Genomic DNA, 18,898 nt, shown 5'->3' with positions numbered 1-18,898 from the left:
GATGCAAGGCTTCTTCCTCTGGAACAAACTTACATCCCTAGTGTGTGTAGGATATGATTGTGGCTCAGTATCTACTATATAACTAGAAATGTCAAGCACAATACCATATAACACAATAATGCAAACGAAAGCAAGGTGAGATAGTTAAGAGGCTAAGCTAATTGCCTGAGATACAGCATGACACAAGATGTATTGAACAAGAAAAGCAAGAGTGACAAAGATTGATCTCTTTGTTTTCAAAAAATCTTTTAAACAAATAAACTCCATGCGAGCATGTATAGCATCAAGCACACAACACTACAACTGTGCATATACTTGATGCAATTGATTTGGGTGAAAACTGAGAGATCTATGGTAGTAAACTCCACTTGTGCCAACTTTTTCAAGAAAAGCTGTTCTAGCATCATATCCTCCTCTTTCTGTGATGGTGGGCATGTTCGCATAGAGGTTAAAAGGAGTTGGAGAGAGAAGGGCTAGTTGAGGGCATTATTAATTGGACCACCCCTCCCCTGCCGGAAGCCTCTCATCCAATGAAGATTTCATACCAGGCAATAGACTTCTTAGGTGATGAACTCTTATTGGATCCAAGAGTTGTGCTTTTTATGGAGTTGTGTGTGTGTGTGAGAAAGCAATATAATACAGATAATGATTGGGCCTGCTATACTGTGAACGGCACAAAGGGTTTTTAGCTCCAGCATCACCCTCTTGGTAAGCTCCTGGTTCAACCCCTGTTACTGGCAGCACTTCAACTACTAGCCTCTGCAGATTGAATTTATGCCAAAGCCTGAGACACACAATTTCCCATAATAATATAAATCACTGCTATAGTAATAGTGTCTGAACACTTCCTTTTACAACATTACCGTGACGTTGTGGTTGCACTTATCAATGTAACTGGGTGTTTCTCCAATACTCACTGGATACCAGTTATCCAGCAACAAAAGAGAAAAGGGACGAAAAGTACACCCACATAGATTGCTTGACTAGACAATAAATTACAATTAAAGTCATTAACATTAGGATATTGAACTTGCATAAAATAGAGAATAAATGCTCCAAAACACTCTTTTTTATCAATATATTACTCACCTGCTCGATTGTTTTAGTGAGATCAGCACCGCCTCAAATGCAAGCCAGAAAGTGCCTAAACTCTTCAATTTGGCAGAGATTTCTGACAAATTTTGAATTCTTTCATAAAGTAAATCAAGTGGTTATCAGCGTCATCATTGTCACGACCCCACAATAAAACCGATTAGAATGATTGAGACTTCAATCCAATACCACAATACGTCCCTGCAGCAGCTTGATTACTTCGACAGAGACACCCTACTGGCTTTGCCGTTTTCTCCAGAAATGTTTGCCGCTGCTGGATGATTTTCCCACTTTCGCCTGCCTGCAAGCCTTGTTATGCTTATTCGGTTTTTTGGAAGTCTGTCTACCCCAGTCATTGACAACATACTCTGCATTGTCTGAATAATTAGATCGCTTGTTGAACCTATACTGCTCATGTACCTGCCCGCTTCTATTCCATCTTTCACCTTCCTCCATGTTCCAACGCTCTGGCCACCTCACTGGAGGTGTATTCACGCGCCTCTCATAAAAATCTGATTTGCGGATACGGCGACGAGCTTCGACTACAGCTGGAACCGATCGAAACCCTTGGAACCCATTCGCTGGTGGCTGAATTCCAGTAGCTGGTGTTCCAAAATCATCCCATGAATCATCCTGCATGGCCCAACATGAAAGTCCACACAAAATTCAAAAGCTGCATAGGGACCCCATATCATGTATGCAAGTCCCATCAACTTCAAGATACATTGATCATAACCTAAAGAATTCACCACCTTTCAGACAAGGTACCTACCTCATCGCGCTTGCTGCAACCCCGGGCAAAATGTCCTTCTTCTCCACACCTATAGCAGACACTTCCAGACCTCTCCACTTGACCTCTGCTCTTTGCACATCCCTGCAAAAACCAATAATAAAACATAAGTTTACATAGCCTTTATAACAAGATCATTCACACCTCAAACAATAAACCTGTCATACCATTCCAGTGTGTCCAGGCTCACCGCAGTTGTAACATGTGTCCTGCCTCCCCGAGGTTAAAGCAACATCAACACAGCATAAATGACCGTACTCTTTGCAAACATAGCATTGAATCCCCTGCACAAGTCCATAGTATCAACAAATGAAATCACCTTTCAAGTACAAAAAAGAGTTCTCAATACCTGCAAATCTTCAGGTTCATATTCTCTGTCACAGCTCGTCATTTCATGCCCTACATGTCCACAGCGTAGGCAGAAGTTTCCTCTATCCCGACTTCTATGGTTGTAAGTACCCTTATTGGGGCACATTTTAGAAAAATGTCCAGTGCTTTGGCATATTAAACAAGAGCTCTGAAAACCGCAAAGACTAAAAATTAATCCTTCCATGCATACAAAACATTCAAGCACAATAAAACGTCAAAAAGTAGCATATCTGATACACGCTACTAAAAGAGGAAAAGAGATTTTCTACTCCTTGTTTCTGGCCTTCGACTCAAAATTTGTCCTAAACATGGAAAAGTAGCAAAGCTTCTTACACATTAGTGTTGGTGTCAAAAAATGTATAACTTAACTCCCATGCTCTTTGTGTATGCTCTTTGACAAAGATTGGCTTAAACAAATTTCTCATGCCCCATGTCCCAAATACCAACCACAGAAGCTCTGTCAAAGTTACTTAAAAGAGATGCGCAAGTTTATAGCAAGCTCCAATGGAACCCTACAATTAAGTCTGAACACACTGTATAAGATGAAATCTAATCCCTTTCTCACTCATTACAATCATAGCTTGCTGCAAACCTTGGTTGAGTGTTAGTAATTTCTGCTTACTAGCTTAAAAGAGATTGCAACGACACCTTCTAACACCAAGATGCAACAGCTTTACCTTCGTCCATTTTACAAGAACAACCCTTACAAGGGACATGAGTGAGCCCCATATCAACTAGAATACACCATATCCATATCATTACTGAAATGTTTTTGAAGTCTTTGTAATGCGCACACAGGTCACCTCAAATTCAAATTCTATCAGCAACTCTAAGAATGCATATACTTCATTATTCTTCCAAGCACTCGCTTTATGCCAAATGTTTGTAGCCAAAGTATGTTAAGACTCACTGCACTAGTTCCCAATGCCCGTATCCTTAAAACATTATCTTAAGAGCCACATTTCTATAACGCAAGATTGGCCCTTGGCCTCACTTTTTGAAAAACTCATTAGAGCATGAGCTTATAATCTTTAGAATGAGTTTGCTAATATCAAACAAGAATGTGCCTGTCTGTATAGAAATTACTCACAAAACCAGATCAATATGAACCACAGTATACAACAGATCCAATTATGGAAAGGAGGAAATGTGACTTGAAATTTGCAAGTGAACTTGATGATGTTGAAGGCACATTCTAGTCAAAACTCTGAATATCAATGTGTACAAGCTCAAGCCATTGTACATCATCAGCTAAAGATCTTCAAGGAGTAAGGTATGAGGAGATTCCTAAGTGTGCTCATTGCAATAGTACACATGTTTTAGAATGTCCCCTTCTTAGGTTAGAATCACTAACACAGATATAATAACAAGACATCAAACACCACCACAAGTCTTTTACCAAGCTCATCAATAATTCATCTTTAACCACAACCGCGCATCAGCCTTCCCATAAGACGGAAATTTTAAGATTTGCAATGAAAAGATTTTCATAATGTCTTAAGTGCAAGCTGACCTTTAGAAAAAGTTCCTAGACAAACCTGTGGACAGTCCTTGACTTCATGGTCGAGGCCGCCACACACAAAACATGCTTTCTTGCGCGCCTCCTCTGTGCAATTAACTGCAAAATGGCCAATATTTCCGCAGCGGAAACAAAGAGTGTCTGGAGGATCAAAATAACGTGGGCCCCTCTGAAAATCAGGGAAACTTCATTAATAACTTCACCAAAAACAGGCGACCAGATGTACTAGTCTGCAAATCAGTCCAATAAGAGAGAGTTAGGAGACTGGAGCAAACACGCACATGTTCAGCAATCGCACCAGATAAGGGTGAAATATATCAGTGCCAGCAGTGAATTCAAAGCGAACCCAATCGAAACTCTCACCGAAAGCTGCCGCATTTCAACATTGTCTTCCTCATCATCCCCTATTATTTTGATGAGTGTGTTTTTTTCAGCATTTCCAAGTTGGTTCTGCTCAGCTTCTGTTTCCTGCATCAAGGGCGCAACTACATCACAAATGTCAGATACTCAAACCATATCATGCTAAATGTGTATCATAGATTTGAGGCTGAATATACATACAAGATTATAAACAGGAATCCAAATAAAAAATCAAGGTAGTGTGAAAATTTTCACATAAAAGCATATGACAGCTTCGTATGAATGCAGGCTCCAAGAAGTGCCAATCCAAAAAGCCCTCACTAAGGAACTCAAATGAGGGAAAAAAAGGTAATACAAGAAGGGGTAAGAACGTAGAAAAGTCTACATTAACAGGGTGTCATGTGCAGCAGATAATAAAAGAATCAGATATAGGGTAGCTAGCTGTGTTCGGTAAGCTAGATACAAATAGATCAATCATCAATATACAGCTCACGCAGAATAGATTCATCTACATCGTCCCGTGCTACATCTCCCCGTTAGGCTCCTCTTATGCCATCACAAAGGAGGGTCTACTAGAGGAGGAAGAGATAGGGCATCAACATATGGCCTATCAAGGAGATAATGTATTGCACTACATTGGAAGAACTCTTCCTCACTAGGGGACTTCAACGCCCATACACAGTCAGCAGTATGACATGTATCATTATGAGGATATAGAGATGCTACACTCGTTAGAGCCAGCCGAGGACTTAGGGCTAGATAGAGGCCATTTTGGAAATCATCTATTAGAGCTGGGTTCATGCCACTGACACTCGTTACTTATAGCGGGATGACACAGTGGCCTGACTTAGGGGGGCTGACATGCTTCCCACATGGAGGACATACATGGACAAAGGCATGTGGGGGATCTTGAAACCGGCCCGTAGGACGGTAGACCTTAGCTTTCACCCGATTCTTTACTTGAAAAACTTTACTCGAACTTTACTACACAGAGGAACTTCACGAATAAGCCTGTGACTGGAAATTACACTTCAAACAAAACATCTCCTGGGAGCTAGAGTGCTTCCAAGCAGACACCGACACCCTGTAGGCCCCAAAGACGCCCCTTCCGGTATCTCTTTATTCTTATTGCAAATAGACGATCCGAACACTTTCACCTAAGTCTCACCAAGCTGTCCAAACCTTGTTAGATTTACACCACTCTGCTGCTTCACATAGGTCTAGGGAACTTCCTTGTACGGCTAGTGTCTCTGGGCTGGCCACCCATAACATAGGTTGTACCTTGTCGGGCTGCGTAAGTTTGGGGCCGGCCGCCCACTTGAGTTGGCACCCACCACCTTGGACACTCGTATATATGGGGCCAAGGGGGCTACACATTTCATTATCATCTAATCATAGGACGAGTGTTTTGCTCTGATAGTCATGAATGATGGGGGGACTGATCGCCCCCTATTCCACACATAGCATTTTGTGTTGTCTACTGTCACTCTCTCCTCTCCTCTCTCACACTTCCGCACACGCGCACTCTCACATGGTATCAAAGCTTCAGGCTCTCCATGGTCAAGAGGCATCTCCCCATCAGGTTTCTCTCCCAAGATCCAATCTACCAGCGTTTTTTGCATCAACCAGGCAAGCGAAAGGATGTTGAGTTTTCTGTCACGGAGGACCCCTCTCCACCTGCGTTTTTGCAAACATACATGGTGATCATGCAAGCGCTAGCCTTCTCAGGCTGTTTCCTCGCCAGAACACCCTCCCTCTACCTGCGTTTTCAGACAGTAGATCTGCGTTTTTGGGGCTGAATTGCCAGCGTTTTCTGGACAGCAGGTCAGTTTTTTTTGCAAGAGGGGGCAGCGCTGGGCCTTGCTCATTGGATCTTGCTATTCCTACACGGCTCGGCATCCAAGCCTCGCCGTCGAAATTCCTCTACATCTGCAACAGATTTCAGCCATATACACCTGCAGTTTTCTCTGTTTTCAGCCCACCTGGGGTAGTTACCTTGATTACCCACCCTCCCCAGACCCTCTCGCAGTTGTTCTTTTGGGTGGACAGCAACCACATGGCTTGTGTTTTTTCACACAGGATGAAGTTACCTCCTGCCAGTGATGGTGGTCCATACGGTCTCTCAGTGACAACTACAGTGCATGGTAGCTTTCAAGTCTGCATGATCATCTACGGGCGTACAATCCTTGGGAGATCCATTCATTCCAGCCATCATTCGGCGGTTGCGCACTCCAAAGGGGGTGGTGACTTGTGATTTTCTATGGACACACGTATGCACTCATTAGAGGAGTTCACACGAGATATGGCCATGCTCATGGCATATGGGATTCCGACGTTCCTAGAGAGGACACCACCATCTTGGGTGGACGGACACTTACCACTTGACCTCTGACACGTCAGATCACGTGCTTACACAGGAGCATCTACATGGACTTAGGGAGAGGATCTTGGATCTCTTCTTGGCCAAGTTCATTGCTTGGATCTACAACATGGAGTGGGACTTCAGTGCTTTGGACTCTCTTGGAGTGTTTACCCGCAAGATGCGGGAGATCAGGCATCATTATGCAACTACATCGGGAGTCACCCGGAGCTTCGCTTGGATTGTAGTGCAGGTGCTCTTCTACACTCCTGATCATTTGGATTGCTACCTTTAGATAACCTTACAGAGACTCATCCCCCAGCCTGGCAATAGGCCACTCCCAAGTCATTTACATTGAGAGCCACACTGAGATGCGGTTTGGTGGCGTTGTTGGCACAAATTCTGTTTTGGTTGACACCGGAGGATTGGAGGCAGGAGATACACGCAAGACAGCTGGACATCTTGGTCTGGCCACTTCACTTCTTAGTGCAGACTGTTCCGTCTGGCTTCCCTTCTTCATACAAGATGATTACGGTGCAAACAACTTAGTCTGACCACACCTCTTCTCAGAGGCCCTTCACAGCGCAGACTGTTGAGTCTAGCTTTCCCCTCATCTTGAATTACCCTACCAGGACACCGTCCAGTGGTTCTTGAGGTCTGGTAAGACAATTACTGGCTTCGAAGTCATCTTTTCCTTAAAGAGATTAAAAGCTGAAATCTCTTTTTGTGTCCACTTGAACGTGACCTCTTTCTTTTGTAAAGCATGAAGGGGTGAAGTAATCTTGGTAAATTTTCTGATAAACCTTCTGTAGTAAGAGCGTTAGCCCAAGAAGCTACGGACATCATGCACAGTCTTCAAATCTGGCCATGTCCTAATTGCATCAGACACCATACTTTGACACTATGTGGCCAAGGAAGTGAATCTCTTCCAGGAAGAACTCACTTTTCGTAGGATTAACAAGCAACCTGTGACTGCGTAGCTCTTCAAAGACAATGGTCACGTGACGATTATGCTCATCTTCATTCTTTGAATAGACTATCATGTCATCAAAGAATGTGCCAACAAACTTTTGATGTGGGCGGAAGATCCGATCGATCATCCTATTGAACGTAGCAGGAGCATTTGTAAGACCAAACGGCATCACTAAGAACTCATACAGACCGAATGTCCTCCTAAACGCCGGCTTGTGCACATCCTCCGGCCTGATACGGATTTGATGGTACCCACTCTTAAGGTCTATCCTGTTGAAAATTGCAGCACCCTCTAGCCAGTCAAGAATACCATCAATCCTAAACCTCTTCTTGATGGTATTCTTATTCAATGCACGGTAATCAATACAAATGCGCCAAGAACCATCCTTCTTCTGCACTAGAAGCATTGAGGAGAAAAGGGTGAGAACTAGGTTGACTCGTCCCTTTCTCTAACAGCTCCTCTACTTGGCCCATAATCTCTTTCTGCTGAGCCGCACTAACCCTATACGGAGGCCTGGCACCAAATCTATCGCATGATTCTCAGGCCTCTCCGGCGGCAACCGAGGTGGTAATGAATCAAAAAAACAGTCACTCAACTCTCGCCAAAATGCTGGCCTTTCTTGATCTAACACAAATAAATTTGACTGACAATTATCTGAAACATCACGTGCAAAAATCAAGTACGCAAAAAGATGATTCTTAATTACAAAAGTGATAGCCGAAGCAGATACAATAGGGACAGACTCCCCTTTAAGCTTTACATCAAGGATGTGAGTTTTGCCTCTATATTGAAGGGTGATGCTTTTGTTGAAGACATCCAGCACTCCATGTATACTGGACATCCGCCAAATTCGCAACAACGCATCGCACCCTTCCGGTGGCATGATGTAAAATTCTTCTATGTCCACACATGTCTGAATATGCAAATGCAGCTTTCCAATGATAGGAGAAACACGCTCTGAGTGGCCAAGACATGCCAACCCTGCCTCTGCTGTGTACCCCATTTCTTCAGCTCTGATGCCCAGCTTAATGGCCAACTCTGGTGAGATAAAGTTTGCTTAAGCACCTGGATCAAAGAAGATAAGTGTTGTCTGATCTCTGACTTTACCACACGCTCTGCACAATTCACTAGCATCTAAACTTGGCCTATCACCCACCATATCTGGCACTAGACCTACTGTGGGTTTAGGCTTCTTGCCTTTCCTGTCCTCTTTGTCCTCTGAGTCAACTGGCCTCCTCCTTTGGGGACAATCTGCAACGAAATGGTCAGGCTGCTCGCAAGAAAAGTATTTGTTCTAAGCCATTAAAGCCTTCTTCTCCTCGAACGACTTACGCACAAAAGGCTTCCTTTTCTTCTTCTTGGTTTTCTCCTTCAGACATCTTGACTGAGTCCTTAGCTTTCCCCGTCTTTTCTCACCCCTGGGACGCTTGAGGAGTCACTTTCGCAACGGGCTTCTTTGCTGAATTTTTCTTTTACAGACCCCCGTTCACATTGCCATGAAACCCACTGTCCTCTCCCTTTAACAAGGTCAGTGTTGGAAACTTCCATAAGTTGAGTGAGGGTAGCCACTCTGTTCTTTGTAAAGTAACCTCGAAGCCCTTTAGGCAGCCTACAACAGTACTTCTCAATCTGCTCTGTCAGCGACACAATCCTGTAGGAGGTTACTGAGAGCAATGATTTACAGAACCTCCGATTGTACTCCTGTGGGCTCTTGCAAGTAGCCGTAGTGAGTTGGTGCCACTCCATCATGACATTGTCTTCAAATTCATTTGACACCCATGCAAATGCAAACATTCGCTTGAAGTATACCCATGTGGCGGGTGCACGCCCTTGCATCAACAGTGTCGTCCACCATGTAAGCGCATTGTCTTTCAAGAAAGTGGCAACTTTCCTAAGGCCTTTGTAAAATTCCCCCCTGCTTGAGCCGTATCAAACTCCTGGAGGAAAGTAAGAGCCTTTGTCTTATCCTCAAAGCCGTTGAAAGTATCAAACTTCACAGTTGCACCACCTTCTTTGTGTGCTTTTGGCTTTTCCAGTGCTCCCAAATTGTCATAGGAAATTGTCTGCAACATGGGCATTGTAATAGGAATCATCGGCGGCCCTTGACCATTGACATTTGTGTCACTAGTGCTATACGTGCCTGCTGGTCAGAAAAACCAGCCACGCCAAAATTTCCATGTGGCACCCCAAACTGGCCTTGGTTGCATTGAAACTATAACAAACTGCTAATGTGTCAAAGCCCTGAAGAATGGAGCCAACTTACAGATGCCGGCCGAGGGGCGTAAACCCTAAGAAGAACAAGTAACAGAAGAAGTCCTCCCAACTTATGGGGACCCCGTTCGATGGGGGCCCAAGTGACACAAAGGATTAAGATAAAGCAGGACCCGCCCACACGCAAAAACTGATGACGTGGCAAAATTCCGAAAATTGCGCTGACATGATGACGTGGCAAGCTGTAAGGATTTCCGCGTTTTGCGCTGGCTGATGACGTGGCAGGCTGTACGGATTTCCGTGATTTACGCTGGTAGCTTTTTGGCTTTGCTTTTGGACCAGATGCTTTAAAGTTTGAAGGCTTTTTACTATAAACTGCTTTTTAGGCCAAGGGCCTTTAAATATGAGGTTAGGGCTCATTCTCTGGCATGCTTCCTGGAGAAGGTGCAGAGTCTGGAGTACCAGCTTGTACTGTGTTGATGCAATATAAAGAAATACCGAAAGGGGCGCCAAGGTTTGGGGCCAATACTCTCTGGGGTGGAATTCCGCCACTCCATGTCGCGTGTTGTCTCTCTCTCAGTTCATTTGTTATTGAAGTGCTAAAAGTATGTTCAATATGTTATTTTCTATTGGCACGTGGTGCCCGTCTCGTGACAGTGGTATCAAAGCATCAGGCGTGTGCTTTTCTGAAAGCATACCGGTCCTACAAAAGAAGAGACAGAGCTATTGGAAATTTGATTTGAGGTATCTTCGGCCTCTAACCTGGGCTTATTAGCCACTCCCACCCTTACTTCATCGCGCATCGGACGCGCTCCCGTCTTGACCGCTCATGTCTTACAAGGCATAAGCCAATTAAGGTCACTTGCAAGAGAAGAATCCAGATTTGTTTCAAGTCACTGTTTTTCTCAGAAGCAGTGCCATGCAGATGTTGATGTCTATAACTACCCCAAGCCACACACTTGCAAGGACTTGGCAAGCTTTCAAGAAAAAAAATTAAAAAAATTGTCCTAAGTTATATGGTTTCTGACATCTTCCTTCGGAGTGCAACTTCTGGCAAAGTGGGGTATCCTGAAATGCTTGCCATGGAAACCTTAGCAGATTATAACTTGAAACTTCTCGACATCTCTCAGTAGATGTCTCTTCTCGAGTAGATGACCTTGGAGGTCCAGTGTGATTGCTATCTTGGGACTACCATCGGCGTCAAAGAAACACTGTTTGTCCAAGAGCTAATGGACCAAGTTTGTTTCCGTACGTACGTACGGACTGATTCTGTATCGTATGGTACGTCCGTACGTACCGTACGATTCCGTACGTGCCAAGTGTTAAAAAAAATCCCCCGACGGTGCCTAATACGCCTTGCTCGGACTGGTTGGGCGAGGCCTTTAATAAGTCCACCTATCCTATACTGGTTATTATCACAACAGAGAACCAGAGAGTAGAACCGAGTCTCTGCACAGTGTCTGCACAGAGACCAACCAAGGATTTGCCGCCACCGATAAGGTTCTTTCTCCCTCCCTCCCTTTGTGTTTGGAGTCTGCAAGGAGGCACTCTAGAGTCCTGACCTCGCGAAAGATTGTAAGTTTTGTATTCAACTTTGAAGTGTGCGTTAATTGTGTTGCAGAGTTATCATGCCTCGTCGACCTAATCCTCTTTGGGCCGAGCACACCAATGTCCTGAGAGTTGTCAACACAGGAGGCCAAGCAGGTTCAAGGACTCGCACTTGGGTGTGCAAGTACTGCGGAGAGCAGATGACGAGTACAATTACCAGGGTTTTGAAGCACCTCACTGGTATTGGCACCACTGGACATTGTGAGGGTTGCGAGGCTATCCCGCCAGCATTGAGGGATGCCTTGATTTTGGAGCATTTTCCTCTAGGATCTACTGCATCGTCACAGTCAGGGGGAGCACGTGCAGCAACAACAACAACAGAGGATGTCTTGCAGGATGCATTACTTGGAGATATTGGCGGCTCTGCGTCTGCAGCGCCATCATTTGCAGGCACTAGTAGAAAGAGAGCTCGTGTTTCACAGGCTGAGGATGAGGGTGCTAGTGCTTCAGCAACAAGTGCAGGTGGGGTTGAGGGTGTACGTGGCCCAAGGCAAACCACATTGCCATCACGTGTACACAGTGATTCATGGGTAAAAGAGCGACAGAAAGTTGCAGAGATGGAGATTGCGCGGACTCTCATAGAGTGCAACATTGCATTCAATGTGTTGAAGACTGATCAATGGAAGAGGATGGTGAGAGCTATTTCACAGGTTGGTGCTACAGATTCCTGGAATGGTCTTGACTAGCAAAAGATGCGCACTACCATGCTTGACGACCAAAAAGAGATCATAGACTGAGCATTGACTCTAGTGAAGGTTGGGTGGCAACAATTTGGATGCACTATTCTTTCTGATGGGTGGAGTGACACGCGGAGGCGCCACATTATCAATATCCTTGTTTCCTCCTGCTTGGGCACATACTTCTTACGAGCCGTGGATGCAGGGAAAGCTGGAGAACGCATTTCTGCGGAGTTCATCTTCAAACATATTCGCCAGGCCATCAAGGAGGTTGGGGAGAAGAAAGTCGTGCAGGTAGATACTAATTCCTGACCATGTGGCATGCACATTTGAATTTTGCATACATTGTCCAACGTAATAATGTCCACACTTCATTTAATATCTTGTCATTGTAGGTGGTCACTGATAATGCCTCCAATTGCAAGGCCATGGGGGATATGGTGGAGGCCGAGTTCAAGCACATTGTGTGGACACCATGCGTTGCACATTGCCTAGACCTTCTCATGGAGGACATAGGCAAACTTCCCTGGGTGCAGCCTACAGTGTCTGATGCGTCCAAGCTTACCACTTTTTTCCGCAAAAAAAACCAGGCCTTGGCAATCTTCAGGAGCCACAGCACAGTAGACATAGTGCGTCCCTCGAAGACCAAATTTGCATGCATGTATCTAGTGCTTCAGAGGCTGTTCAGATTGAGAGATCCACTGTTGCAGACAGTTGTGGATCCAAAGTGGAGATTGATGTACCACGCTCCGTCAGAGGCAACCAAGTACATTCAAAGAAAGGTTCTTGATGAGACCTTCTGGACACAGGTGCAGTCCTTGGCAGTGGCTCTACAGCAATTGTATGTACTACTATGGGTCACAGACATGGAGGGCTCTACACTTGGGTTGGTGTAACATCTGTTTATGCAGATGAAGACACACATTTCTGGATGTACCTCATTGACACAGGATCGATAAGTACAAACTACAAAGTGCTCTAATGTCCTCATGTGACATGTCTATTTATAATTTTTCAAAACACATACTTACTGTGACTATTTTGTTTGCAGTCGTGATGATATTTTGGCTATTGTAGAGCCTCGATGGCAGTTCATGCGTCGTCCCATCCATGGGATGGCTGCAGTTCTCCATCCTCTCTACAAGAGCCAAGAATTGTTTCAGGAGGCTTCATTGCTCACACTACGCTCTGAATATCTGAACATTATAATGATGAGGATGAGCAATTGATTTCTAGATTCAGAGATGAGTAGCTACATGAACAGTTTAGGACCCACCTTTGTGCGGTCCGTAGCATTGAGAAAGGAAGCTACCAAGCTTCCTTTAACATGGTGGCAGAACTATGGACGCCAAGGCCTTCCCAAGTTGTGCCACCTTGCATTGCGCATCCTTTCTCAGGTGAATACTGAAGTTTGAATTATAATTTATAATTATTGAATGATGAATCTATATTGTCACACGTGACACTTGTGACCCATGAGTGTTCGCTATTTGAATTGCTGTAGGATTGCTCAGCTGGGGCATGCGAGCGCAACTGGAGTGCATACTCTCTTATTCACACGAAGATCCGCAATCGTCTTAGCACCAAGCAGTTAGAGAGATTGGTTTATTGCCGTGCTAACATGCGGCTTATGCGCAGCTTTCATGCCTTGGGGACACCCAAGCAGGTGAGATTTACATGCACATTTATGAAAACAAGTCAATGATCAAAAGACAGTGTTGAATCATGGACTATGTTTTGTCTTGTCATTGTAGGTGGATCCCACAGAGTTGAAGATGGTGACAGATCCTACTACGGAGGAGGTCGATGCACGGATTAGAGATGAGTAGGAGGAGATCCTTCGAGAGTTGCACAGGGAGCTAGAGAGCGTGGATCGCCGGGTCACTAGAGCTCGCTCTCGAGCTTACTATATTCCTCTTCGCATTGCTGCTGCAGATCCAGAGGTTGCACACAAAGAGAGCATTCGCAGAGGAAAGTTACCCGTTCGGCCTCCTCGTGGACGAGCCAATGAGGCTGTTCGACTTATCCACACCCAAAGTTCAGAGGCTGATGATCCAGATGAGGGTGATGCACCCCTAGCATCTGTGCCAGAGGAGAGAGAGAGCCCGATTATGATGATGAGGGCAATGTCTTGACAGATCGAGACATGCTCTCTGAGTCTTCATCAGCCTCTGATGATGATTTTGAGTAGTAGTGATTGCCCAATGCTTTGGGTCTTGGGACTTGGACATTTGTCATGACTCATTTATGCTTTTTATTTTGTTGCTTGAGCCACCCAGACTCTTTATTGAGTGACTATGTTATTTTTGTATCAGGATTCAGCATTCAGTTATGTACTTTTGACCTACACTATGCCATACGGTCTGGACTCGATTCTAGCGGTTACTTAACTTGTGGGGTGATTTTAAGTGTTTTTTGAAAGTTGTGGCTATGTTTAAGTATTGTGCAATGTTTTTAAACTAGATAGGTTGTATATAAATTTGAAATTCTTTGTATTTACTATTTTTAGCTTTTAAAAAATATACTATGAATTTTACGTACCTTATGGCCCAATCCATACGGTACAACGTACAGTACGTACCGAACACGTACCGAATACTACGTACCTTACAACCTTGTGATGGACCATGTTGTGCTTGGCTACGACCTCAAAAAAGGAACCTAACCCCAATTTTTGGTGCAAGTTTCAGGATGCACAGTCAACCGACTTTTCAAGCTCGACTGATCTCGAGATTGTTTTTTTTTTAAAGTTTGAAATCTGTTTGAGAACTTGTTTGGTGATCCTGTTTGGAATTTGTTTGAAATGGATGGTATCTGTTTTGAACCTTCTTGGTGTCGATTTGAAATGTTTGACTCTGGTTTTAATACTGGTTTCAATGATTGGTGATTTAATTCCTGGGTGAAGTAGTGAGAAATTATGTTTGAGAATGCTTGTTCATACTCATGGCCCGGACCCTTGTGGTTATTTGCGGGGGGAGTATTGAATGATTGAAAAGTGCTGTTTTTTTTTTACTCATGGCCCCGACCCTTGTGGTTATTTACGGAGGGGGGTATTGTTGTTGTGACTCCCGGCCCGGACCTGGATGGTTATGCGGGAGGAGTATTAAGAAGTCTGAGCAGTGGTTACTCTCAACACCTCCAAACGACGTAGGCTGCGGTCTGGGGGGCGTTTGGTTGTAAAAGGCCTCTATATCTCCCGGCCTGGACCTTTTTAGGTTATGTGGGAGGAGTGATGAAGGAGTCGTTGAATATCTCCCGGCCCGGACCTTGTTAGGTTATGCGGGAGGAGTGTTCATCGGCGACTTTATGTTTCTATGTCTCGTACATGCATATGTGAGCATTTGTGTTGCATTGTAGTGTGCCAATTACTGAATATTCCTAATTGGATGAGATTGCCTGGGTATGTAATTTTTTAGTGCATCAAGACACCCGTGGAAGATCAGTACGGTCTGGGTGTGATGGCTAATTTTACTATGCCGGAATATCAAGAGTTCCGATCTGGACGAAAGGAGAAGCTAACTCCTTGATCAAAAGAGCAAAACGGAGAAGCTAACTCCTTGATCAAAACAGCCGAAAGGAGAAGCTAACTCCTTGATCAAAAGAGCAGAAGGAGAAGCTAACTCCTTATCACAAGAGCAAACTGATTGTCCCTCGGAATGTTCCTCGGAAATTTTTGAGCTAACTTGAGTTGTTTTGCAGATATGCTGTAATCGCGGACAATTACTCTCTTTCAAGAAGGGGAGATATAACAAACTGCTGACGTGTCAAAGCCCTGAAGAATGGAGCCAACTTATAGATGCCGGCCGAGGGGCCTAAACCCTAAGAAGAACAAGTAACAGAAGAAGTCCTCCCAACTTATGGGGACCCCGTCAGATGGGGCCCTAAGTGACACAAAGGATTAAAATAAAGCAGGACCCGCAAACACGCAAAAACTGATGATGTGGTAGAATTTCGAAAATTGTGCTGACATGATGACGTGGCAGGCTGTAAGGATTTTTGCGTTTTGCGTTGGCTGATGACGTGGCAAGCTGTACGGATTTCCGTGATTTACGCTAGTAGCTTTTTGGATTTGCTTTTGGACCATATGCTTTTAAGTTTGAAGGCTTTTTACTGTAAACTGCTTTTTAGGCCAAGGGCCTTTAAATATGAGGTTAGGACTCATTCTCTAGTATGCTTCCTGGAGAAGGTGCAGAGTCTTGGAGTACCGGCTTGTACTGTGTTGATGCAATATAAAGAAATACCGAAAGGGGCGCCAAGGTTTGGGGCCAATACTCTCTGGGGTGGAATTATGCCACTCCGTGTCACGTGTCCTCTCTCTCTCTCTCTCTCTCTCTCTCTCTCTCTCTCTCTCTCTCTCTCTCTCTCTCTCTCTCTCTCTCTCTCTCTCTCTCAGTTCAATTGTTATTGAAGTGCTAAAAGTATGTTCAGTCTGTTCTTTTCTATTGGCACGTGCTGCCCTTCTCGTGATAGAAACCAATATTTAGATACATGGGGTTTGGCATCATGCCTTGCATACCCCCAGCCATTGTTCCTGGCATATATTGATGTTTCCACGCGCATAACCAGCCATGCTCTGAAACAAAAAGAGCCACCCCCTGAAATACCCAGGATGTATTGTGGGTGACCTTCTACAGCCAGCTCAAGGTTTTATCACATCGCATTGACTTAGAGACGGACAAAGCATTTCGGATCACTGGAGACGAGAGGGTATGCAGACTAGGATGCACAATGGGGGAGGTGGAGGATGAGAAGCACTATGTATACAAATGCAAGGCCTACACTGCCATTAGGGGGAGATGCCCCGCTCTTCAGAGGCCGGTGCTCCCTCCACCATTCCTTAAGAGTCAATAGAGCAACATGTGCTAGAGGTTTATATTGGAGATTCAAAGACATAGAGAGATCTCTTTATAGGCCCAAGTGGGAAGCGTCAAACACGTATCACCGCATTCTTTCATAGACCCACCTCACCTCCAGCACCCACACAACAGGGAGTTACCCTCTAGAGAGTAGAGACACTCAAGAGACGGAGAGCACTTAGATTTAAGACACCCCATCTTGGGCAAGAGATGGCAGAGATCAGTTCTAGCGGGAGACTATAGAGAGTCTAGCCTAGCTCAAATTAAACCAAGGGATATTCTTGAATCTTCACGGAGCTGCTAGCATTCCCATCTCTAATGTATACCATACTACACCCCCAGTACAGCACAAGATGGAGCTAGCTACAGTGCATATTATACATGTATACCCTTCCCATATATTCCTACATTCTAAGCCCCTAGTGGTAGAGCTCCATCCTCACTCCATCCACCATCATGATCACCACTCATTATATCTCCCAAATCACAAGTTTATCGGTTGGATTTAGCTATAGTCTTTACTTTTAGTTCAGCTTTTCCTTTTTTCAGATGACAGAGGATATATCACATATGTACATTGATTTGTCTCATATGCCGTATTCTGCCTTTCAAAAACGTTAATACTCTCTCTCTCTCTCTCTCTCTCTCTCTCTCTCTCTCTCTCACACACACACACACACACACACAACACACATCAAAAACAGGCTTCACAGTGATACACAGAAACGGCTTACAGAAGCCTTTTTCTTTTTCTTCTTAATCTTGCTCTTCTGCTTCTTCGCAGGTCGTGGCTGCTGGGGGGCAAGGTCTGAGGAGGGAGAGGGGAATGGCGAAGGAAGCTTGGTGGGCAAGGAAGGGACAGATATTGCAGCTTCTCGCTGGTCGTCATCCGAGAGGACGACTCCGCCAAGGAGAGGGGAACGGCGGAATGCTTTGGCGAGTATGGTCATGCTGAGGTCTGCGTTGGCATCGTCCTCATCATCATCGCTTATAATTATGGCCTTCTGCGGCTCCTCCTCTTCTACGTCCCTCCAAGAGCGCTTGCGCGGCATGTATGCTGCTGCTACCGATCAGTGAAGGGAACGCTTGTCAATTTGGAGCAATTGGGGATAGCAGAAATACGGAAGACTCTATTAAAGACTACTACGTGTGTAAACCTGTCTTCCACAGGGAAGCAAAATTTGACATACATGTAGCATTACAAAAATAAATAAGTAAAGAACAACTTTCAAGTGTATGTATCAAGATGAATTCTTTTTTTATATTCAATTTTTACATAATACCATGCCTCCTGCTTACAAGTATACGTGATTTTTTCTTGAGGCAAATGATTGCTTTATGCTTTCCTTGAAATTTGAGCTTGACAATCTGTAGTTCATCTCCTATTAACATTGATTGAAATTAACATGCAATTCATGAACTTTCTTTTAATGTTATTAATATACAATGTTTATTTTGCTATTTTGTTGTTTAATATATTTTATTTTTTAAATTTGAAATGGACATCAAAATAAATTTTTATATCGCTTTTAGTTTCTTTTATTTGTTAATTCTAATGTCTCTTCATAGACAATAGTGGTTGTGTCTTTTTTGGTATATTCGTTGTCAACTCCCAGGCGAATTCTTATGGATTTTGAAGAATTTTCGCATGATAATGCAACATATAGTTTTCCATGGGTAAATATTGGTGTTGATAAATATATTCCCAACTTCAATATACTCTGTCCTTGGGATTTATTTATTGTCATTGCAAAAGCCAGTTGTATCGGAAATTGCCTTCTTCTCATTTCAAATGATAAAGTCATTGAGTTTGGAATGAACCCTATTCCTGGTAAAAAAACTTTGTTTCCAATGTGAGTTCCTGTAATGATTTCAACTTCAATAACTCTTTTGAAGAAATTTTTACAGTTCATGCGCATTCCATTGCATAAACCCCTTCGGGGATTTATATTTCTCAATAATATTATAGGTGCATTCTTTTTCAACTGTAGTTTATGAGGTGGATATCCTCCTCCAAGATTTAAGCTATTCAGATACTCAGTTGTGATAAGGTTTGTATTCTCATCTTGTTTCGATATTGAATG

At 44.0% G+C, this 18,898-nt stretch overlaps 1 protein-coding gene across 1 annotated transcript; it reads right to left on the bottom strand.

Annotated features, from left to right (window-relative positions):
* Positions 1 to 792: 792 nt before the first annotated feature.
* On the bottom strand, positions 793 to 17,956 carry LOC147451473 (uncharacterized). Its single transcript, XM_086520366.1, has 10 exons — positions 17,549 to 17,956; positions 4,134 to 4,238; positions 3,790 to 3,939; positions 2,232 to 2,399; positions 2,050 to 2,166; positions 1,865 to 1,966; positions 1,513 to 1,725; positions 1,282 to 1,393; positions 1,090 to 1,121; positions 793 to 983 (listed from the first exon to the last, which is right to left on the bottom strand). The coding sequence occupies exons 1-10, from the start codon at positions 17,864 to 17,866 to the stop codon at positions 852 to 854; spliced, it is 1,449 nt and encodes a 482-aa protein (XP_086376492.1). The 5' UTR covers positions 17,867 to 17,956; the 3' UTR covers positions 793 to 851.
* Positions 17,957 to 18,898: the final 942 nt, after the last annotated feature.

The sequence above is a fragment of the Adiantum capillus-veneris genome, chromosome 9, assembly GCF_014529385.1.
Source record: "Adiantum capillus-veneris isolate H3 chromosome 9, ASM1452938v2, whole genome shotgun sequence".
Taxonomy (NCBI): Eukaryota; Viridiplantae; Streptophyta; class Polypodiopsida; order Polypodiales; family Pteridaceae; genus Adiantum; species Adiantum capillus-veneris.
This window is presented reverse-complemented; position numbering and strand designations above follow the sequence as displayed.